Source organism: Salmo salar, chromosome 27, assembly GCF_965601325.2.
Source record: "Salmo salar chromosome 27, fSalSal1, whole genome shotgun sequence".
Taxonomy (NCBI): domain Eukaryota; kingdom Metazoa; phylum Chordata; class Actinopteri; order Salmoniformes; family Salmonidae; genus Salmo; species Salmo salar.
This window is the reverse complement of record NC_138317.1, coordinates 38,476,687-38,496,330: the sequence shown is the minus strand read 5'-3', so window position 1 is coordinate 38,496,330 and position 19,644 is coordinate 38,476,687. Positions and strand designations below refer to the sequence as shown.

The window sequence follows — 19,644 nt, the reverse complement described above, 5'->3', positions numbered from 1 at the left end:
GCTTTTCGTTAACTTGAAAAGTGTTTCTTTAGCCAACATATCAATGTTATCACTGTAGAAGCTGCTTTTGACTTGAATGTGAAAAAGTCAAACACAAAACAGAACTCTATAGGCTTCTGTATAGGCTACTTCTGGATCACTGACTACTCATCAAACTGTTTGTTCTTCGTCCCTGTTTTCTGTTAGCCTGAGTGAATGAGTGCCAGTCTGTACTATCGTGTCAACTCCCAATTGACATGCCATGTTTTGCTTGACCATGACCAATGGAGTTGCCAAGAGCACAAGCAGATCTGGGACCAGGCTGTATGTCGCACTAATATTGATTAATAAGAAGCTGATTGGGTAAAAACTGAAGCAGTGAACTACCATAAGGCTTTACTTTGTGTTGTCATTCATTCAGACTAATTTAGGGTTCCTTACCGACTTAATCACCAGATTACATTCTCTGCGGTCACAAGAAATTGCTGGTCCCTGAAAAACTCTAGCAAGCAAGATATCTTTTTTCCCCAAAAATGTTTACCTCCCATTTTCCACCACTCCAAACTGCAGGTCTGGGGTTGATTAGAGAGTTATGTTCAATACATTGTGGCTTCATCCTGCCACTACTCATTAGGCATGACAAAATGTATGAGCACATGTGGAGTATTAACAAAGCTTTGTGTCACATACATATTTCAACCTATTTATCTTGATAGTTTACCCTGTACTGTTAAAAGGCTTGTGGATATGCCTCAGGGGGTTCTAGAATGTTTCAATTATTTTAAAAAATGGGGGGTGGGGGGGGGGGTCACATTATGCAATGTAATAATGAAACATTCTCTATGGTTGATACCAACCACCTGACCTAATCCTTCCCAACGTCAGAAGATCTACCTGAAGGACACTAACGCATGGCTCATTCATTTTGAACATTTTCAATGTAACATTTAACTAGACAAGTCAGTTAAGAACAAATTCTTATTTACAATGATGGCCTACACAGGCAAAACCCGGACGATGCTGGGCCAATTGTGCGCCGCCCTATTGGACTTCCAATCACGGCCAGTTGTGATACAGCCTGGATTTGAACCAGGGTGTCTGTAGTGACGCCTCAAGCACTGAGATGCAGTGCCTTAGACCGCTGCGCCACTCGGGAAACCCATACATAGACACAGTTGAAGTCGGAAGTTTACATACACTTAGGTTGGAGTCATTAAATCTCGTTTTTCAACCACTCCACAATTATTTATTTTTTAAGAAACTACAGTTTTGGCAAGTCAGTTAGGACATCTACTTTGTGTATGACATAAGTCATTCTTCCAACAATTGTTTACAGACTGTATCAGAATTTCACTGTATCAGAATTCCAGTGGGTCAGAGGTTTACATACACTAAGTTGACTGTGCCTTTAAACAGCTTGTAAAATTCCAGAAAATAATGTCATGGCTTTAGAAGCTTCTGATAGGATAATTGACATCATTTGAATGAATTGGAGCTGTACCTGTGGATGTATTTCAAGGCCTACCTTCAAACTCAGTGCCTCTTTGCTTGACATCATGGGAAAATCAAAAGAAATCAGCCAAGACCTCAGAAAAAAAATTGTAGACCTCCACAAGTCTGGTTCATCCTTGGGAGCAATTTCCAAACATCTGAAGGTACCACGTTCATCTGTACAAACAATAGTACGTAAGTATAAACACCATGGGACCACGCAGCCGTCATACCGCTCAGGAAGGAGACACTTTCTGTATCCTAAAGATGAACGTACTTTGGTGCGACAGGTGCAAATCAATCCCATAACAACAGCAAAGGACCTTGTAAAGATGCTGGAGGAAACAGGTACAAAAGTATCTATATCCACAGTAAAACAAGTCCTATATCGACATAACCTGAAAGGCCGCTCAGAAAGTAAGAAGCCACTGCTCAAAAAACGCAATAAAAAAGACAGACTACGGTTTGCATCTGCACATGGGGACAAAGATCATACTTTTTGGAGAAATGTCCTCAGGTCTGATGAAACAAAAATAGAACTGTTTGGCCATAATGACCATCATTATGTTTGGAGGAAAAAGGTGGAGGGTTGCAAGCCGAAGAACACAATCCCAACCGTGAAGCACAGGGGGTGGCAGAATCATGTTGTGGGGGTGCTTTGCTGCAGGAGGGACTGGTGCTTTGCTGCAGGAGGGACTGGTGCACTTCACAAAATAGATGGCATCATGAGAAGAAAAATTATGTGGATATATTGAAGCAAAATCTCAAGACATCAGTCAGGAAGTTAAAGCTTGGTCGCAAATGGGTCTTCCAAATGGACAATGATCCCAAGCATACTTCCAAAGTTGTAGCAAAATGGCTTAAGGACAACAACGTCAAGGTATTGGAGTGGCCATCACAAAGCCCTGACCTCAATCCTATAGAAACTGTGTGGGCAGAACTGAAAAAGCATGCGCGAGCAAGGAGGCCTACAAACCTGACTCAGTTACACCAGCTCTGTCAGGAGGAATGGGCCAAAATTCACCCAACTTATTGTGGGAAGCTTGTGGAAGGCTCCCCGAAACGTTTTACCCAAGTTAAACTATTTAAAGGCAATGCTACCAAATACTAATTGAGTGTATGTAAACTTCTGACCCACTGGTAATGTGATGAAAGAAATAAAAGGTGAAATAAATCCTTCTCTCTACTATTATTCTGACATTCACATTCTTAAAATAAAGTTGTGATCCTAACTGTTTTTACTAAGATTAAATGTCAGGAATTGTGAAAAACTGAGTTGAAATATATTTGGCTAAGGTGTATGTAAACTTCCGACTTCAACTGTACATAGAGTAAGGTCACCAACGTTGAGACAAAGTCACAGGTAGAGTAACACTAGCTAGGTTTCCATCTGATTGGTGACAGATTTATGTGAATATTCTAAAATATAATTTAGAAAATATGCACATTATCCCACCAGTGGTGTGTTCCCACCAAATTGACTTGCTGTTGATAAAAATCTGTGAGTGATGACATAGTGCACACAAAATGTACTTTTTCACTTAAGTTTTCACGTACGGAATAAAAATCTAAAGTTCAATGTGTTTCCATCACATTTTCAACTCTATTAATGGTTTTGTCATAAAAACTGTGCCCATTTTGGTCTTGGCACATGTTCTCTAGCCAAGATACAGTATGGGTAGGCTGTGGGAGTAAATTTACTTCGATATTATGATTATTATATCAATATTTGTGCATAAAAGGCGTTTCCACAGGCATAATTAATCTTACAGACACAAAAGGATCTCACCATGTTGACTGAAAAAAAATGACATTTACGTCATTTAGCAGACGCTCTTATCCAGAGCGACTTATAAATTGGTGCATTCACCTTAAGATATCCAGTGGAACAACCACTTTACAATAGTACATCTATATCTTTTTGGAGGGGGAGGGTAGTGCCCTTCTTGGGTGTAGGGCCTGATCAGAGCCTGAAGGTACGGCGGTGCCGTTCCCCTCACAGCTCCGTAGGCAAGCACCATGGTCTTGTAGCAGAATGATCTGTTGGCATTTGTAAAATTGTACCGAAACTTCCTGTTTCCATCACAGCTGTCGTTTTTTACATGGTATGTCTTTACTCGCATAAAAACTGTGGATGGAAACTTGATTTTTACGTAGGTTTCCATCCAATTAACGACAGATTTTCATGCAAATATGATAAAAATCTGCATAAATTAAATATGCAAATGTTCCCACCATTTATTTGTTAACAATAAATTGACTTGTCTGTCCGTGATGACGTAGTACAAATAAACATAACATTTCCTGTTAAATTCCCATGTACCAAATAAAAAATACAAGTGAAATGGGTTTCCATTTCTATTTCAACTCTTCTGATGGTTTGTTTTGTCAAAGAATGTAGCGTTATATAGCGAACGTATCCACTCTGATATTGATTGGCATTTGCTCTCTAGTCAACAGCTCGCAGATACAGTGCTGGTATAGCCTGCAGGAGATTATTACGGCAGCCAAGCGTCGATTATCATGTCCCCAGAATAAAACCTTTGATATTTATTGGAAAGTAGCATGAAGCTCATCTTGCATTTCCCCACCCTGTGAAGTTAACAGTAATTGATTTAATCTGTAGCCTAATAAACGGCACGTGTTCCCGAGTCGTAGTGGGAGGACCACACCCCGTCATCGCGTCACTCACTTCAATAAGATGGTCATTATTTGTGCGCGGTGGCGTTTTCACCCCCAATTTCTCGCATCATTAATTTTACCGACACAATAACATCCCACCTTGTCTAGCGTATTTTTTTTGTCGACATTTGGAAAGTTTACCGAAAAGATTTTCTGTATTCATCAGGACTGTCGTGACACTTTTTAAAATGCAATATGTACTTTACGTGCATAAAACGATTGGATGGTAACCTGGTTACAGACATCATACTCTGCTTTTCCTTAGTAGATCAATAGTGTCATGTACTGCTCCCAGTGACACACCAACAGTGCCATGACGAGCCAAAACAAACTTGATATCCTCCATTTAGGCAAGTTGCTTGTTGTTCTAACCTCTGAGGAAATGTTGTTTTGTTCAAGACAATACATTTACTATATGATCCGAAATGGTAGACTGGATGCTTAAAACGGTAACGTTACAGTGATGAACGACAATATTCAAATGAAAAAAAATCTTTAATGCTTCACACAATTTCTGAAAAATATTGTGGGAGACATTCACATTTCCCTTGTAATTCAAACCCTTTAAATGCTTAATTTACTCACAATTTTTTGATATAATAAAAAAATTAGTATTTATAACCTTATGACATCTGACAACATATTAGATATCATTCACTCCGTTTGCACTCAAAAGCAAAACAAAGCAATGCAAGCATAATCTCACAATGGTAGAACCAGCAGAATCAACCCAATGGGTTGTCAGATGAATGACAAACCATTTAATCAAAATGGTGGTCCTGAATGGCACCCTATCCCCTATATCGGGTGGGCGATTCCAGTTGTTAGGGTTGAACTGGCTATTTGTATGCATAACTTATATAATATACTGGGGAAGCTATGCTAAGTACATAAACTACGGGTAAATCAACTGTTGAAGACAAGAAGAACTACAACAGGCAACAGGAAGTGCGTCACGACGCTGGGACCTGCCTGCACGCCGACGTTAGGAGGAGCAAGTTTAAACCACGCTCCTCCTCCCTCTGACAGGCCAGCATTGAGCGGGAACTATCTCTGTCAGAGTATAAAAGCGAGAACAATAGGATGTGTCGTTCTCTTCTCTGTTTGCCCTGCGAGGTAAAACAGCGAGACCGTATATACGAACCACCCATTTACCACACACGTGTTTGCATTAATTAAAGTACAAATAAATCAGAAGTTACTATGTGCTGACTATTTTGTTCTGATACCAGAAACGAACTGTCGCAACTTTAACACAGTCCTGATTGGCATCACAGTTTTGCCCCAGCTAACACACCTGACTCCAATAATCACCTAATCATGATCTTCAGTTTAGAAATATATATTTCACTATATATTTTACCTCTTGGGGATGTCATTCGAAAACATAATGTTACATTTCACTGCTATGCGGATGACACACAGCTGTACATTTCAATGAAACATGGTGAAGCCCCAAAATTGCCCTCGCTAGAAGCCTGTGTCTCAGACATAAGGAAGTGGATGGCTGCAAACTTTCTACTTTTAAACTCGGACAAAACAGAGATGCTTGTTCTAGGTCCCAAGAAACAAAGAGATCTTCTGTTGAATCTGACAATTAATCTGGATGGTTGCACAGTCATCTCAAATAAAACTGTGAAGGACCTCGGCGTTACTCTGGACCCTGATCTCTCGTTTGAAGAACATATCAAGACTGTTTCAAGGACAGCTTTTTTCCATCTACGTAACATTGCAAAAATCAGAAACTTTCTGTCCAAAAATGACGCAGAATAATTTATCCATGCCTTTGTTACTTCTAGGTTGGACTACTGCAATTCTCTACTTTCCGGCTACCCGGATAAAGCACTAAATAAACTTCAGTTAGTGCTAAATACAGCTGCTAGAATCCTGACTAGAACCAAAGAATTTGATCATATTACTCCAGTGCTAGCCTCCCTACACTGGCTTCCTGTTAAGGCAAGGGCTGATTTCAAGGTTTTACTGCTAACCTACAAAGCATTACATGGGCTTGCTCCTACCTATCTTTCCGATTTGGTCCTGCCGTACATACCTACACGTACGCTACGGTCACAAGACGCGGGCCTCCTAATTGTTCCTAGAATTTCTAAGCAAACAGCTGGAGGCAGGGCTTTCTCCTATAGAGCTCCATTTTTATGGAATAGTCTGCCTACCCATGAGAGAGACGCAGACTCGGTCTCAACCTTTAAGTCTTTACTGAAGACACATCTCTTCAGTAGGTCCTATGATTAAGTGTAGTCTGGCCCAGGGGTGTGAAGGTGAACGGAAAGGCTGGAGCAACGAACCGCCCTTGCTGTCTCTGCCTGGCCGGTTTCCCCTCTTTCGACTGGGATTCTCTGCCTCTACCCCTATTACGGGGGCTGAGTCACTGGCTTACTGGTGTTCTTCCATGCCGTCCCTGGGAGGGGTGCGTCACTTGAGTGGGTTGAGTCACTGACGTGATCTTCCTGTCTGGGTTGGCGCCCCCCCTTGGGCTGTGCCGTGGCGGAGATCTTTGTGGGCTATACTCGGCTTTGTCCCGGGATGGTATGTTGGTGGTTGGAGATATCCCTCCAGTGGTGTGGAGGCTGTGCTTTGGCAAAGTGGGTGGGGTTATATCCTACCTGTTTGGCCCTGTCCGGGGGTTCATCGGATGGGGCCACAGTGTCTCCTGACCCCTCCTCTCAGCCTCCAGTATTTATGCTGCAGTAGGTTATGTGTCAGGGGGCTAGGGTCATTCTGGAGTATTTCTCTTGTCTTTTCCGGTGTCCTGTGTGAATTTAAATATGCTCTCTCTAATTCTTTCTTTCTTTCTCTCTCTCGGAGGACCTGAGCCCTAGGACCATGCCTCAGGACTACCTGGCTTGATGACTCCTTGCTGTCCCCAGTTCACCTGGCCGTGCTGCTGCTCCAGTTCCAACTGTTCTGCCTGCAGCTATGGAACCCTGACCTGTTCACCGGACGTGCTACCTGTCCCAGACCTGCTGTCCCAGACCTGCTGGAACCCTGACCTATTCACCGGACGTGCTACCTGTCCCAGACCTGCTGTTTTCAACTCTCTAGAGACAGCAGGAGAGGTAGAGATACTCTCAAAGATCAGCTATGAAAAAGCCAACTGACACGTACTCTTGTGTTGCTGACTTGTTGCACCCTTGACAACTACTATGATTATTATTATTTGGCCATGCTGGTCATTTATGAACATTTGGACATCTAGGCCATGTGCTGTTATAATCTCCACCCGGCACAGCCAGAAGAGGACTGGCCACCCCTCATAGCCTGGTTCCTCTCTAGGTTTCTTCCTAGGTTTTGGCCTTTCTAGGGAGTTTTTCCTAGCCACCGTGCTTCTACACCTGCATTGCTTGCTGTTTGGGGTTTTAGGCTGGGTTTCTGTACAGCACTTTGAGATATTAGCTGATGTAAGAAGGGCTATATAAATAAATTTGATTTGATTTAATCAGCTGTGTTTGCTAGGGATGGAGAAACAGTGTGACACCAATCAGGCCCTCGAGAACTGGAGTTGTCCTCCCCTGCCCTATATAGTGCACTGCTTTTGACCAGGCCCTGGTCTGGTCAAAAAAGTAATAAAGAAAAACCCCTCTAAGCAGAGGAGGGTCACCTATTTTTGAATACATACAAATCTGAAATTATAGGCTGTATAGCCTTCTCAATGTTTGCCATGGGTAGTGCAACATCTAACTGTCCTAATAGTCTCACTTAAGCATCAATGACAAGATCAAAGCCCCCGTACCCCTGAAAATCATCTCTTAGTGGAAGGTAGGGTTAAAGTCCACCTGACCAGGCAAGTTCCAGATTTGGAATTTGACGAAAGAGCTGCTGGAGATGTAATCATTGTAGATTTTGTTGGTGCTCTCCAAGAACAGTGTGTCGTTTGGCGACATCTTGTGGACTACAACCTGAATAGTGGAGCACAATAGACAAAGCGAATTTATGCTTGATCCGAAAATGTGGTCGGAGGCTTCGTGTAGCGGGTGTGACGCAATTGCGTATACGCCAGAGACACGCAGTGGCCAAATCAAGCTCTGTACAGCGTCGCCGTGCCCTCTTAAATTTAGTGGAGGGCACCGTATAGCTCCGTATTGACATGATTGGCTGACGGTAGCTGGGGGCGGTAAGTCCTGTACAAACACACTTCCATCACCGTAACTCTGTTCCGCTTAAGTGCAAGAAGTAGGACGGCCCTCACGTCTGCATCGCAGTAAATGCTGTACGGCCACTTCAGACATCAGATTAACAATACAGAGCATTTTAGTGTAGATGACTTGACTAGCTAGTTTATCAATTTGTGTCGTGTGCCATGCATAAACATTATAGTTTGTATGACTAGGCGGCAACGATGCACAGATGCACAGGGTCATTGTATAACTAACTACCTGAACTAGGAACACAACAAACCTTTTGAATGTACGATGTACCACTTCTCCGCAGTCCTTGGTTTACTGTCACCTAACGTGTTCTCGATATCTGGTTCCTCCACTCCGTAGCCTTAATCCTTTGGGAAAGATTGTACACCACCATAGTTCCCTGCCAGCGCAGGATCTTCGTACTGAATCGACATTTGCCTGAAATCTGCCAGCAGCTGTTAAATCCACTGATCAAATTCAATCGTGTTTAGCAAACTAGCAGCACTGGTTTAGTTGACAACCAAGTCGTGACTTGAAAATATATTCTAGTGTTGTTATGTGGTGTATTCACTACGAAATAAACACCAGCATTTTAGTGCCAAAGTAAACATAATTCATTTACACTGAAATTCTGCCTGTCAACTCAGGTCGTCACTAATCACAAAATCATATTTACGGTTAAAGCCCGCCTATGTTCATGTTTTAATGTCACATGAGCAGGTACAGTGGAATACATTTCTTGTAAACTCAAAACCCAGCAATGCAATAATTAACAATGTAATACTAGGAAAAAACAGTAAGCATACTATATACACAGGGTCAGTTCAGTACCACATTTACAACGTGCAGAGATACTGGAATGATGGAGGTAGATGTGTATAGGGGTAAGTGACTGGCAACAGGATATAAAGACCTATTGGGACGGGATTAGTTTTACTTAGTTCGAGTAATATAATTATGTACACGAGCACAAAACACCAAATCTGTCATTTTAGTCCCGTCTGAATCTGCCATGTCAATAATTGTTACACGGCAGGAGAGTAACAATTCCAGACAGAATAACCTAATCTAACCTAACTCCAAAATCCTCTGATAATACTGGTCCTGTGCGAATCCACATCCCTGTGTTTTGAGAGAAATATGTCTGAGTTTGACAAGTGTTGCTCGCAGTTTGAGCAAAAAAAACAATAACTGATCGGATAAATTTAACAAAGTGCTGCTCATAGTTTATATATGAAGGGCCTACATGTATCAACTTTCGCTGTGAATGCTTTTGTTAATACGTTATGTGCGAATGAATTGAACATCGCCAAATGCATCATAAAAAAATATTGCGCCTATTTAATGCAACCTTTGCTGTTAGTAGATGGCAAAGCAGCATACAATTTGGAAATTACAAATTCACTTTCTTATTCATAGCCTAAAATCGTATAGCAAGTGCGCTGTTTAGCACTAAGCCTAACCTTAACCCTAACCTTAATCACACTGCTAACATTATGCCTAACATTAAATGAAGACCTAAAAGATAAAAAAAAAAAATCATGAATTTTTTCCACATAGGAATTTTTATTTTTTTTAAACTTTGTGGCTGTGGTAACTAGTGACAACTGTTAATTTGCCTGTTTCGTCTAATTCCTCCCTCAATCTCATTGGTTCTCCAGCTAAACGCTTGTTTCACTACATGGCCATGAGATGGCGCCAAATATATAGCTAGGGGTTTTGCCTAATGCCTTTACACAAGTAGCTCAGTTTCAGTTTCATTTATTTCAATAACAAATAGTGAAGTTAAGTGAAGTAACCGACAGAGTAAAGAAAAGTCCATCATTATCATCAATCATTGACATTTTATCCCATAATTCACAGTTCAGCTAATTATTGTTGTTGTCGTTTTGTCGTTATAGCAACCGGACCACTGAGGGAGGAATTGCTTTGTGGCAGTCAGAGGCTCTAGGTCTTGTCGGCTGTTGACTTGATAGCTAGCTAATTTACTAACGTTAATCATCATAACGCTACATATCTGTTCGCAATAATGGCCCATTACAGAGTAAGTATACGAAACTTTTCTTTAATGAACTTCAAACACGAGTGGTTTGAAGATATTTCTTTCATGTCCTATGTTTTCACTTGTTACTTTGTAACTAAGTTAGCTAACTAACTGCATTCATTGATTACTTTGTATCTTGGGTAGCTCTCATTAATTGGAATCAGCAGTATGGTTGTGCCAGTTAAACAATTCGTTTTCAAAGTTTATGGTTAACCAGGCATATTTTTTTAAATTCTGCTTACCTGCCTGGAAACTTTCAAAAGAAACTGAAGTAGAGTTATCTAGTTACAGCTTTATGCAAAAATGTTTTGTTAGTCTTTTGATTCTTCTCATCGTTGTTTATTTCACAGGCTTCAGAGTCCAAGAGAGAACAATTTCGAAGGTATCTAGAAAAAGCTGGAGTTCTTGACAGTCTCACCAATGGTAGGCCTCTTTCAGAAATTGAAGAACATTACTGGCAAAGTTTCTTTAAAATGCATAAAGTCTAACGTTTCTCATGCGGTATACTTTGATTTTGTACCTCATGTTCATCATTTTGATTCCAAATCCTAACCACTTGCATAGTCTATAGCAGGGGTGTCAAACATAGGCGAGGGTGTCCAATATGGCCCGTACGTGATTTGAGTTACAAAAAAACTCAATACACTTTAACATTTTAGATTGACATTTTAGTCATTTAGCATAAAATCTTATCCAGATCAACTTACAGGAGCAATTAGGGTTAAGTGCCTTGCTCAAGGGCACATCGACAGGTTTGTTACGTAGTCGGCTCAGGGATTCGAACCAGTGACCATTTGGTTACTGGTCGAATGCTCTTAAAGGGAAACTTCAAAAATGTTCAACATCATAGGTACTCCAGCACTACCCCGACATCAACATATGTGAAAAAGGTAGATAAGTGTTTACAATGACATCATCGGTGTGTATGGGGTGATTTTGACCAATTATTAGTAGGCAAATTGGTTGATGTAATTGAAAAACATATCTTTCTCATTCATAATCTCCAGCACCACCTCAACATTAACATATGTGAAAATGGCGTATTTCTATGTTTTGTAGTAAAAAAACAATGAAGTAGACATGAACAATGTTTTCCCTTTAACCGCTAGGCTACCTACCGCCCATGACAAAAATACACCAAAAAACTAATCAAAACTGTGTATACATTTTAATCCACCTACATTCATACAGTTTCTTGACTTTGTCCAGCTTGCTATAATCACCGAAATGAAAACTAGACAGTCAGAAAGCATCAAATACAAACAGCGATAATTACTATTTTTTTTTGCTATTTTTCACGGTGAGGATATATAACTCATATTCAGTGAGGCCCTCCAGACCTTGTTGAAGAACGAATGCGGCCCCCAGGGCAAAACCTGTTTGACACCCCTGATCTATAACAAAACTTTGACCCGCATATCACCACCAATATCCATAACAATTGTATTGCTGTTTGCAGTGTTGGTCGCCCTGTACGAGGAGACAGATAAACCTAATAATGCTTTGGAGTATCCTTTTGTCTTGGTTTGATTAATATTCCAATATGATGACAACAACCATGACCACCGTCTCTACTGATCCCGTTGATGCAGATGTCGCTTGCTGATTCAGGTAGTCACTCATGGCGTTGGGCAGAGAAAATACATCGCCCGAAAGCTGATGACTACTGGCCCCCTGGTGCAAAACGATCAGGCGTTGACTTTGTGTAAATTACAACATCCTCGTCTAAAAGTGTCTTTGTTCATGTGACGTCTTTTAAAGGCTCTTTTTCTTATTGGTCTATTAGCTAATTTACCATCTGGTGATGTCACCAGGCAGGCCAAAACTCCATCCCACCAAAACAGGCTGACATTTCAGGTGGCCTTTTCAAACAGCTCTTACACGAAAAGGGCATTATCATAATTCTCACAAGTTCACAGCATTATGCCAACCTCATAGTGTGGAAATATATGAAACACAGGAAAATCACATTTTTGACTGCACTGGGCCTTTTTAAAGAGAGTTTAGGGTGTGCAGTGGCTGGCCGGAGTGATGGTGCTGCCCCCCCCCCCCCCCGGACCGGTCTGGTGATATGGGTTCAAACCCTGATTATGCCACTTTACATTCTATGCACCAGCAGCTCTCCATTCTATGCACCAGCAGCTCTCCTCTATCTCCTCAATCGCTTCTCGTTCACTGTAGCTATCAACAACAACAACAAGAGTTTAGACTAGCCTTCACCTAAACCCTAGCTTTCTAAAGCATCACCTTGGTGTGGCTGGTGCTGAGCCAGCAGATGCGGAGGCCCTTCGTCTGGAACTAACTGAGCTACAGCAGAAGTGGGATCTGCTCATGGAGGAAAACAAAGACCTCCGAAACAGGGTCAGAGAGAATTGAACATTTTTCCTAAATTCAAGTGTTTGTTTCCCGGACCCAGATTAAGTTTAGATTCTCCATTGATCTTGTTTTTTAGCCCAGAAATAGGCTTAATCTGTATCCGGGGAAACCACCCCCAAATACCCCAAAAATATCTAATCTCGGTACGCTGCAAATACCAGACTTTTTCTACCTTGTTTTACAGCTTCTGCAGTATGAACCAGCACCCGAGGATGGAGCAGCAGAGTAGCGGAGTTAGTTGAATTGTTCTTTCTGTCCACTGTTTTGAGAGAAAAAAAGGCACTTCTAAAGCTATTATTTCTTAGTAGTATTATATGACACTATACCCAAGGATGGAAGAACTGTTAATTACAAAAGCAATGTATTTTTGTTAAGTAGTATTTTCTGTGTACAGACACTTGTTCAATCTAAAGTGTCAACTATTTCTCTCCAATTAAGTCAATAAACACTTTTCAGCAAATATTCCTCATGCAAAGTTATTGTGTTGATGTATCTCTAGATGAAATTCCCAACTGATCCTTGCCTATTCATTTAAATGCTACACACACAGGGTCACCGTGACAACAGGCCTACTACTTCTGGTCCAGTATGGGGTTAGCATTCAAAGCCAATGTTCTTGCCTGTTGCTGTTTAGGATTTATATTTTTATATCTTGGTAAACTAATTATGTTAAAATATCATCTCATTAGTAATTCAAGAATATTAGTACTTTATTTTATCAAGTAAAATTATACAATTGTGAATATACAAATCAATGTATGATGTAGTGTTCAGTAAAAATAAAGTACAATTTCATTTAAGCAATAGGCCTGTACAAAATCAGTCCCATTTCCTCCCAATCAAAATGTATCATTTACTTTGTCAAATGATTAGTGGGCTTTGTGCCACAATAATATCAATGCTTTTTCAGGATGGAGGACATCTGCAGTATCCCGACCTGAAAGAAAACAGAACAAGTTGAAAATATTATGTAACTTGTTTATCCAAATACTACATTGTTGTTATAGTAGTTCAATTATAGTTGAACTGAAATAAGCTGTTGCTTTGTTATTAGTTGGATAGTTGAAATAAAGTTGGCCAGTAGCCTATATCATGAGCAAAGAAACTGTCAACTGGACTGATACTAAAATAGATTGTTGTCATGTCACTGGGAAAATGTCCTCTGATTAGATTGGTAGCTAGTGAACTCCAGCCACCAATTTAACTTGCAAAGTGAAATTCACTTCGTTATTGTGCTTTTTAAAAGTACAATACCTTAAATACAATATTGAGGAAATCATGCTTTGAAACTTTTTCCTTGTTAACACATTCTTTCTAATGAATATCATTGATTGAGTTTTGGGTTACGTAATTGCGAATTACAGCCTAAAGGATATAGATTTTCTGATTCTGCTTTCCATTGCTCTTGGTTCATTGCTGTAAGCCTTGCATTTATATGCACGCAATGCAATGAAAGTCCTTCAAACTAAAACAGACCTGTCAACAATGTCTGTTGTCTTTTATCTAGATTTACTAAGCGTTTTCCATTGCAAAATTCTGCTTTGCTTTTTGTCTTCTGAAAATAACAGGTGCAAACTTGGTGCATAAAACAGACTCTGACTAAATGCATTGTGGCCTGGGCCCAGAGTAGTTTATATTAACGTTAATACTGTGTACTCAACTTCACTGACAGAAAAACATCACTGTCTCAAGAACTGCAAATCTATGGAAAATTATAATTTCTTAGGTTACACTTCAGGGCACACCTTAGCTAACACCGTAACAGTATACCCTGAAGCATAGCCTATTTTTTTCATTTAACCTTTATTTAAATAGGCAAGTCAGTTAAGAAAAAATTCTTATTTACAATGACGGCCTACCCCAGCCAAACCTTCCCCTAACACGGACAACGCTGGGCCAATTGTGTGCCACCCTACGGGACTCCCAATCACGGCTTGTTGTGATACAGCGTGGAATCAAACCAGGGTCTGTAATGACAGCTGCGCCACTCGGGAGCACTAACGTCGTAACAGTTTCTTGTGACATGATGAGATAAGGTAATAAACCTTAGATCTGCAGGTCGCCTGGAGCTCGCCTGCTGCTGCCGTTACTTGCCGGTGACATTCGGCGGTTGGGAGAGCAGACGGGAGGGCTGTTGCCATCGCGGCTGTGCCGAGACACTGAGCTCAGTTCTCCTATTGAGTCCTGGCTCTGGGGCCTGCTCAGTCTCTTGGTGTCCGGCTTAGAGAAGGCCCTGGCTCGGCTGGCAGCAAAGCTACAGCGTGGCTTCATGCTTATAGTCCCAGGGAAGGAGTCCCCACTGTCTGAGCCATTCCCCTCCACCACAGTGGAACAGTTCCAGGGGGCACTGACCCTCCGTGGTTTTCTTGCAATGACCGAAAGGGTCGGGCATGAGGAGGCATCCATCAAGGGTAGCACGGGTAGGGTGGGGTACTCAGAGCCCCGTGACCCTGTGAAGTCCATGTGGTGGGTAAGAGGATCTACATGGTGGGGAAGAGGATGCACGACAAGGTCCTCTGGCTCATCCTTCTTGTCCACAAGGGCAGAGCGTGTCGTCTCACGGTTGGTGTTCTTTGAGTTGCTGTTGTGCTCAGGACTTGGCAGTGCCTCCTTACTGGCTTTATTGTGACTGTCTGTACATGGCTTGATACCAGGGTCCACCTGAATAGGAACAAAGGCAGAGGAGGCATTGAGGAGGGAATGCGTCGGTCCGTTGCCCTGTTTCTCTATCAGGAGTGTGTACCCACTGGGTCCGCTGGGGATAACAGGCTTGCAGTCCCCAGAGGTTCCCCCCATGTTAACTTGTTTGACGTCAGAGTTTCTTTCCGATTTGCTATGGTAGTAGTCATCCTTCAGGTGTGGGTGGTAGGCCAGGATGCCCTTCTTGAGCTTCCTGTAGCTCAGGTGCGTGATCTCCAACAGGCTGAGGAAGAGGGAGACGGCAGCGATGCCCTGCATGAACATCATGAAGACAGTCTTCTCCGTGGGCCTGGAGACAAAGCAGTCCACCACGTTTGGGCACGGCTCCCTCTCGCACTTAAACAAAGTGTCCAGGTGATGGCCGTAGAGGAGGTACTGGCCCATCATGAAGCCCACCTCCACCACAGAGCGGGTGACGATGTGGGCCACATAGGTCTGTAGCAGGGACCCTCTCAGCGGGGCCTTATTGAGCTTCCCCAGATCTAGCTGTCTCATCTCCCTCTCGATACGTCTCCGCACCTCGATCAGCTCCACGGCCACTGCCTCCAGCTCCCGACGCAATGCTGCCCTGTTAGTGTGGCGCGTCTTCTCCAGAGCTCGCAGCTGGTAGATGGCGTGGCCCATGTAAACCAGAGAGGGTGAGGAGACGAAGATGACCTGCAGCACCCAGTAGCGGATGAGAGAGATGGGGAAGGCTCGGTCGTAGCACACGTTGCGGCACCCTGGCTGTTCGGTGTTGCAGATGAAGTCGGTCTGCTCGTCGTTCCACACGTCCTCTGCAGCGACGCCAAGCACCAGCATCCGGAAGATGAACAGGATGGTCAGCCAGATCTTTCCCACCATGGTGGAGTGGATATGCACTTCCTCCAAGATCCCACCCAGGAAGTTCCAATCTCCCATCTTCACGCGGGTTTTGCTAATTAATGGGGAAAATTATATGTTAAAAAGCAGAACATATGCAAAAAGGAATGTCAAGATGAAGTGTATAGTGAAGTCAATAATAATACATGGACAAACAATGTTTATTATAAAGCAGAATTGATGATGATGATGATATAAAAAGGGGCAATCTGCCATTCCTACATCCATTTGGGATTTCTAAATTAAGGATATGTACCCATTGATTCTTTAAGAATATAACTTAGAAATTCCTCATGAGCTTAGTTCAACTCTCGTACCCTGTCAGAACCCCAAATATAAGCTTCTTTTACTCCTAACTTTGTTATTGTTTCAACTGCTGATTTTGTCTCTTTAATAATCATTATAATATCACTTGCTAATCAAGGACTAATGATAACCATTAGTCCTAATTGAATGATCATTAGGTCATACAATATCAACTGAAATAATAATTGACCAGTTACAGAAAAAAATTATCATCCCCCACAATATGCAAATGATATGAATCAGAATGCAGTGGTCTTTGTGAGTTTAAATCAGGAGGCCTCTGGTGGGAAAAATAAGTTAAAACTCAATCTAAAATCACATAAGTAAACTTACCTTTCATTGGGGAAATCATATGTACATAAACAGACATTTTAGAACAAAATATTTGGACGTTTGATACAATCCTGTGCTCATTGTCAATCTCCTTATCTTCTTAGTAAACCATAGGATACCCAGCCCAGAACTCCACAGCTGATTAAATGAAAATGAAACAAAAAGCAGCCCGTTGGCCTGGGTTGGTGAGAACTATATAGCCTGCCAAGAGAAATCAATTCTACTATTAGTTGTCATTTACCTTGCAGCAGTATGAACGGACTGCCGGTGGTGGGGTGCCCTGCAGGTCATCGGGTAATAGGGGACCGCCAAAATATTCAATCGTTTGTCTATTTGTGGCTGCTCTCAGAGGACCTCAAAACCCTGTGACCCTCGGTGGCGCTCTACCCTGTGATGCCTGTAGTGGAATATGATGTGGTCTGTCTGATACACAGACACTGAGCCAGAGCACTGGCTTACCCCCTTTTTGCCCCAGTGGCTCTGAGTGCATCTCAACGGGGAGCCAGCAGTTAAAGTAAAAATCTATTAGGTCAAATATATCTGAAGTGGATTGATATGCCTGCCAGTGGTTACTAAGTGGTGTCTACTTTGGGAATAAGTACAAAACAATTAGGAAACTATTCATTCCCATTTTTCATCAAGTCACTGTATTCATGCGTCAGAATTGTGTTACCGAATTACTCAATTTGGAGAATGACAGTTGGATCAAACTCAAATCTCAATTAACTACTGTCGGTAATCAATTGCAGAATGTGTGAATTTCTTGATGTTTCATAGTGAGACGGACTGAATAGGAAAGCTAATTTTCTTTTATTTATCCATGGGCCATGATAAGTTATTCATCATTGATAACCACACACCGTCAATCAATAACCTTTGGCCTTTTGGAATGAACCTTTGAAACCTACAACAGATGAAATAATACTCTGTATCAGTTATTAGTACCATATATTATGCAATATGTTTTCCTTATACATAACGGTAGATTGTTCCTTAGCACTGTTCTTAAACACAGTTTTAACGCCACAAAACTGGCACAATAGATGCATTTACACAGACCAATTTAGATTTTTTTTCCCCAAAAATGATTGGTCTTTTGACCAATCAAATCACGTCTTTTCCCAATAATTTGGCAAAAACATCAGAATTTGGCTGCTTGTGTAAACGAAGGCATAGCCATGGAGATTTCAAAGCTGCAGGTTACAATCCTGTCCAAAAGACACGCAGGAATGGATTGTCTGTCGTCTAATTATCTTGGCTGTAAATAAACTGTTACAAAATTGTCCATATTAATCCAAATATAATTTCTCTTACCTTGTTCTGATATGCAATGTCAGATTATTGCTAAATCTGTTCACAAGCAGCTGGCTATTTGGCACTTCCAATGAAAGGGATATTCCGAGTCATTAAGCAGCTATATCGCTGAACTCAATAAACCCTGTCCAATAATTGCCTATAGTTTTGCCTGTAGTTTTGTTAATACTGACCCTTCTGTCATCACTATTGGTCTCTATGCCCTCTGCCATGACCTTGAGCCCAATCAACCTACTATACTACACCTGTACTACTCCACGCCAACATTGGGATTTTAACTTTTATAAATGTTGTTTCCTCTCATTGTAAGAAATGATTGTATGCTAAAATGTGAGTGTAAAAACAAAGCACATTTTATAAATGAGGCCTCTGGCTTGAAATACTTCTTGTTGCAATCTCACTGTCATTCCGTGTTCACTTCCTGATTCAAGGGATTCGGGGGCCTAGATTCAGTTGCTCTTCACATATACAAATACAAGTCAAAGTGAATGCATGCCATGTTAAATGATATGAGAGTCTAGAGTGCTTCCACCATGGTACACTATACTTTTCGATCAGTGCTTTTTCGCCGTACTGGAGATCAATCGGTCATGTCCGATTTTATACATGGATGACTCCCTGTGAATCTAATTAAGTTGATCCCCCCCAGCTATTGCATGCTTTTTATTCAATTTACAGGAAATCAATAGCTATGGCTTGTTAGAAGGTTAGGTTTGCATCCCAAATGGCACCACATTCCCTATATAGTGCAGTACTTTTGACCGATGGGCCCTGGTCATAAAAGGAATAGGGTGCCATTTTGGACGCATCCTTGGTTTTGTTTACTGTGGCCTGTGCCCTAGGAGTACTAGTTGAACCAGCCAAGGAGTACTAGTTGAACCAGCTAATCCAGGCCCTTGTTGAGTTTCAATGAAGTTGGGACACCCTTGTTGAGTTATGAAACATGTAGCGTCTAATTCATAATTCCTTAATGCTTGCTCTATTTGTTACTAAAGTCAATAAAGTCAAATTACTATTTGTAGTTGCTGTCCATGAAGTCTGTCAGGATGTCACTGGCTGTTTGAGCTTTCTCTACTATTGTCATTCTCATATAGCGGCATTGGAGTTGGCTAAAACAGAAACTGGTCAAACATCATTGTGATTGGTGGAGACTGGAGCTACAGTGCCTTCAGAAAGTATTCATACTCCTTGACTTATTCAACATTTTGTTGTGTTGCAGCCTGAATTCAAAAAGGAGTTAATGAATTTTTTGTCTCACCCATCTACACACGATACACCCATAATGACAAAGTGAAAACATTTGGCAAATTTAATGAAAAATCTCATTTACGTAAGCATTTACATAAGTATTCACAGTTTGTCAATTTGGGACATTGAAATTAGGGAAAGGGGGATACCTAGTCAGTTGTACAACTG

At 41.5% G+C, this 19,644-nt stretch overlaps 3 protein-coding genes across 5 annotated transcripts in view; 1 reads left to right on the top strand and 2 right to left on the bottom strand.

Annotated features, from left to right (window-relative positions):
* Positions 1-8,770, bottom strand: part of LOC106589012 (four and a half LIM domains protein 3) — a 50,469-nt gene extending 41,699 nt beyond the window's left edge. Inside the window, exon 1 of the mRNA XM_014178638.3 lies at positions 8,566-8,770. The gene's annotated coding sequence lies outside the window, so the exon portion shown is untranslated. The remainder of the gene's footprint in view (positions 1-8,565) is intronic.
* Positions 8,771-9,988: 1,218 nt separating this feature from the next.
* On the top strand, positions 9,989-13,176 carry LOC106589014 (c-Myc-binding protein). Of its 3 annotated transcripts, none has more exons than XM_014178639.2 (6): positions 9,989-10,088; positions 10,196-10,338; positions 10,689-10,761; positions 11,798-11,846; positions 12,570-12,699; positions 12,899-13,176. In XM_014178639.2, the coding sequence occupies exons 2-6, from the start codon at positions 10,324-10,326 to the stop codon at positions 12,941-12,943; spliced, it is 312 nt and encodes a 103-aa protein (XP_014034114.1). In that variant the 5' UTR covers positions 9,989-10,088; positions 10,196-10,323; the 3' UTR covers positions 12,944-13,176. The 3 variants fall into 3 exon arrangements, with proteins under 3 accessions (XP_014034114.1, XP_014034116.1, XP_014034115.1); XM_014178641.3 differs by having other exon boundaries at positions 10,000-10,100; XM_014178640.3 differs by having other exon boundaries at positions 10,019-10,338.
* A 1,475-nt stretch (positions 13,177-14,651) lies between these two features.
* LOC106589002 (gap junction alpha-9 protein) lies at positions 14,652-16,314 on the bottom strand. The gene has a single exon (XM_014178619.3). The coding sequence runs from the start codon at positions 16,312-16,314 to the stop codon at positions 14,761-14,763; it is 1,554 nt and encodes a 517-aa protein (XP_014034094.1). The 3' UTR covers positions 14,652-14,760.
* Between the last annotated feature and the right edge of the window lie 3,330 nt (positions 16,315-19,644).

Excerpts from the sequence above, each read along its gene's own strand:
- LOC106589014 (XM_014178639.2), top strand. Across the intron at positions 11,847-12,569 it reads AAACCTAATAATGCTTTGGA|CTTTCTAAAGCATCACCTTG; the intron begins GTATCCTTTTGT and ends CCTAAACCCTAG. Across the intron at positions 12,700-12,898 it reads ACAAAGACCTCCGAAACAGG|CTTCTGCAGTATGAACCAGC; the intron begins GTCAGAGAGAAT and ends CTTGTTTTACAG.
- LOC106589002 (XM_014178619.3), bottom strand. The coding sequence starts at position 16,314 with ATGGGAGATTGGAACTTCCTGGGTGGGATCTTGGAGGAAGTGCATATC.